Source organism: Rutidosis leptorrhynchoides, chromosome 7 (assembly GCF_046630445.1).
Source record: "Rutidosis leptorrhynchoides isolate AG116_Rl617_1_P2 chromosome 7, CSIRO_AGI_Rlap_v1, whole genome shotgun sequence".
Taxonomy (NCBI): Eukaryota; Viridiplantae; Streptophyta; class Magnoliopsida; order Asterales; family Asteraceae; genus Rutidosis; species Rutidosis leptorrhynchoides.
In genome coordinates this window covers 101,580,098-101,582,143 of record NC_092339.1, presented here as the reverse complement: position 1 = coordinate 101,582,143, position 2,046 = coordinate 101,580,098, and the positions used below count along the sequence as shown (strand labels likewise).

Below are 2,046 nucleotides of genomic sequence, written 5' to 3'. Positions count from 1 at the left end.
TTTGATATATATAGGTTAAACCTATAACTCACCAACATTTTTGTTGACGTTTAAAGCATGTTTATTCTCAGGTGAATACTAAGAGCTTCCGCTGTTACATACTAAAATAAGGACAAGATTTGGAGTCCATGTTTGTATGATATTGTGTAAAAACTGTATTCAAGAAACATATGTCGATGTAATATATTTCTATTGTAAACCATTATGTAAAAGCTCTCGGTGTCCATGGGAAAATCGACCGTCAACCCCAAATAGAAGCCGGGATCGACGGTCGGTCGACACCGGCACAGCGTCGATCCCGTCATCGATTTCCAACCTCCACAAACCGACGCTGGTCGCAACGGATGAATTGTTTGATTTTTTGAAAAAACTAGCCGTTTAACGGCTAGTTTTGGGTTTTTTTTCCCTTCCTTTTTTACACTATAAATAACACTACATTTTAACATTTTAACACACACACACTCATTATTCACCTTTCACCACTTTATATCTTTATTCATCAATTTTTTTTTATCTTTTTCCCAAAATATGTCGTCTTCTTCGAGTTCTCCTGGCGACTTGTTCACGAAGTACACAATAAACGTAATTGAAAATTTATCCGATGAAGAAGAAGTTAACTCACGTCGTTATATACGTCGAAATCATTATGAAGCACATGATCGTTTGATGGACGATTATTTTAACGAGGGTTGCAAATATTCGGCTGATAATTTTAAACGAAGATTTCGAATGCGGCGACGTGTTTTTCTTAGGATTATGAATGATATTCTAAGCTACTCAGTAAATCCATTGCCGTATTATTTTAGATGGTTTCATCGAAGACAAGATTCACGTGGTAAGTGGAGTATTAGCCCACATTTGAAGATGACAGCCGCGCTACGTCAGCTAGCATACGGTTATACACCGGATGCGTTGGATGAGTATCTTCAAATGTACGAACGAGTTGCTCGGGAATCTCTACACAACTTTTGTAGGTGTATCATTGATTTGTATGCTAACGTGTACCTAAGAGAGCCTACTTTGCACGACATTCATCGTTTGTATGATAATTCCGAGGTGATATGCGAGGTGATCACAGTCACCCAACTATTATGCTTGAAGCGGTCACCTCGTATGATAATTGGATTTGGCATGCGTATTTTGGTGTAGCGGGTTCAAACATCGATATTAATGTGCTAAACACTAGTGATTTGTTCAACTCAATGCTTAATGAGGAAATGCCGGACGTTCCTTATGAAATAAACGGGGTTCATTATAGCAGGCGGTATTATTTAGCTAACGGTATTTACCCAACTTGGGCGGCCTTTGTTAAGGGATTTTCAAGTGCCGTTGACGAAAAACGTACTTACTTTACTAAGAAACAAGCGAGTGCTCGAAAAGATGTTGAAAGAACGTTTGGGATCCTTCAAGGCCGTTGGCATATTCTTCAGCAACCCACACGAGCTTACGAGGTGAATATAATGAGACAACTAATATACACCTGCATCGTGATACACAACATCATTATCGAAGACAATGGATACAACCTTGCTGAGAATGATTGGGTAGTTGAGCCTGTCCAACATATACAGCGTACGTGGATCGATAGGTGCGACGCTCGAGCAAGAAGAACGAGGGAGTTACGTGATAGAGAAGTGCATGAAGGCATACGATCTGATTTGGTTGAACATTTGTGGGATCTTCGTGACGACCTATGAATTTTATTACGTATTAGTTTATTTTATGAATTTTAATAAATGTAATGGTTTATTTTATGAATTTTAGTTAATGTAATAGTTTATTTTATGAATTTTAATCAATTATTTTGTTTTTATATTAAATTAGTTAAATACAATATTTAAAATTCAATTTAAAAAAATAAAAAATAAAAAATGGACACTGAAATCGACACTGAAATCGACACTGTGGACACCTCCACCTTACACACTGTCAGTCAATTTCAGTGTCAAAAATGGACACTGAAAAATCGACACGGACACCTTGTGCTCTAATGGTCGTGTGTAAACAGTATATTTTAGATTATCATTATTTGATAATCTACGTAAT

General features: G+C 37.0%; 1 protein-coding gene across 1 annotated transcript; it reads left to right on the top strand.

The window, feature by feature from the left end:
- Positions 1-528: 528 nt before the first annotated feature.
- On the top strand, positions 529-1,697 carry LOC139859477 (uncharacterized). The gene is made up of 2 exons (XM_071848264.1): positions 529-1,036; positions 1,150-1,697. The coding sequence occupies exons 1-2, from the start codon at positions 529-531 to the stop codon at positions 1,695-1,697; spliced, it is 1,056 nt and encodes a 351-aa protein (XP_071704365.1).
- The last annotated feature ends 349 nt before the right edge of the window (positions 1,698-2,046 follow it).

Bases quoted from the DNA above. Each gene is read 5' to 3' on its own strand.
- LOC139859477 (XM_071848264.1), top strand. From the start codon at position 529: ATGTCGTCTTCTTCGAGTTCTCCTGGCGACTTGTTCACGAAGTACACA. The intron at 1,037-1,149 runs GTTTGTATGATA...ATTTTGGTGTAG, and splicing joins TACTTTGCACGACATTCATC to CGGGTTCAAACATCGATATT.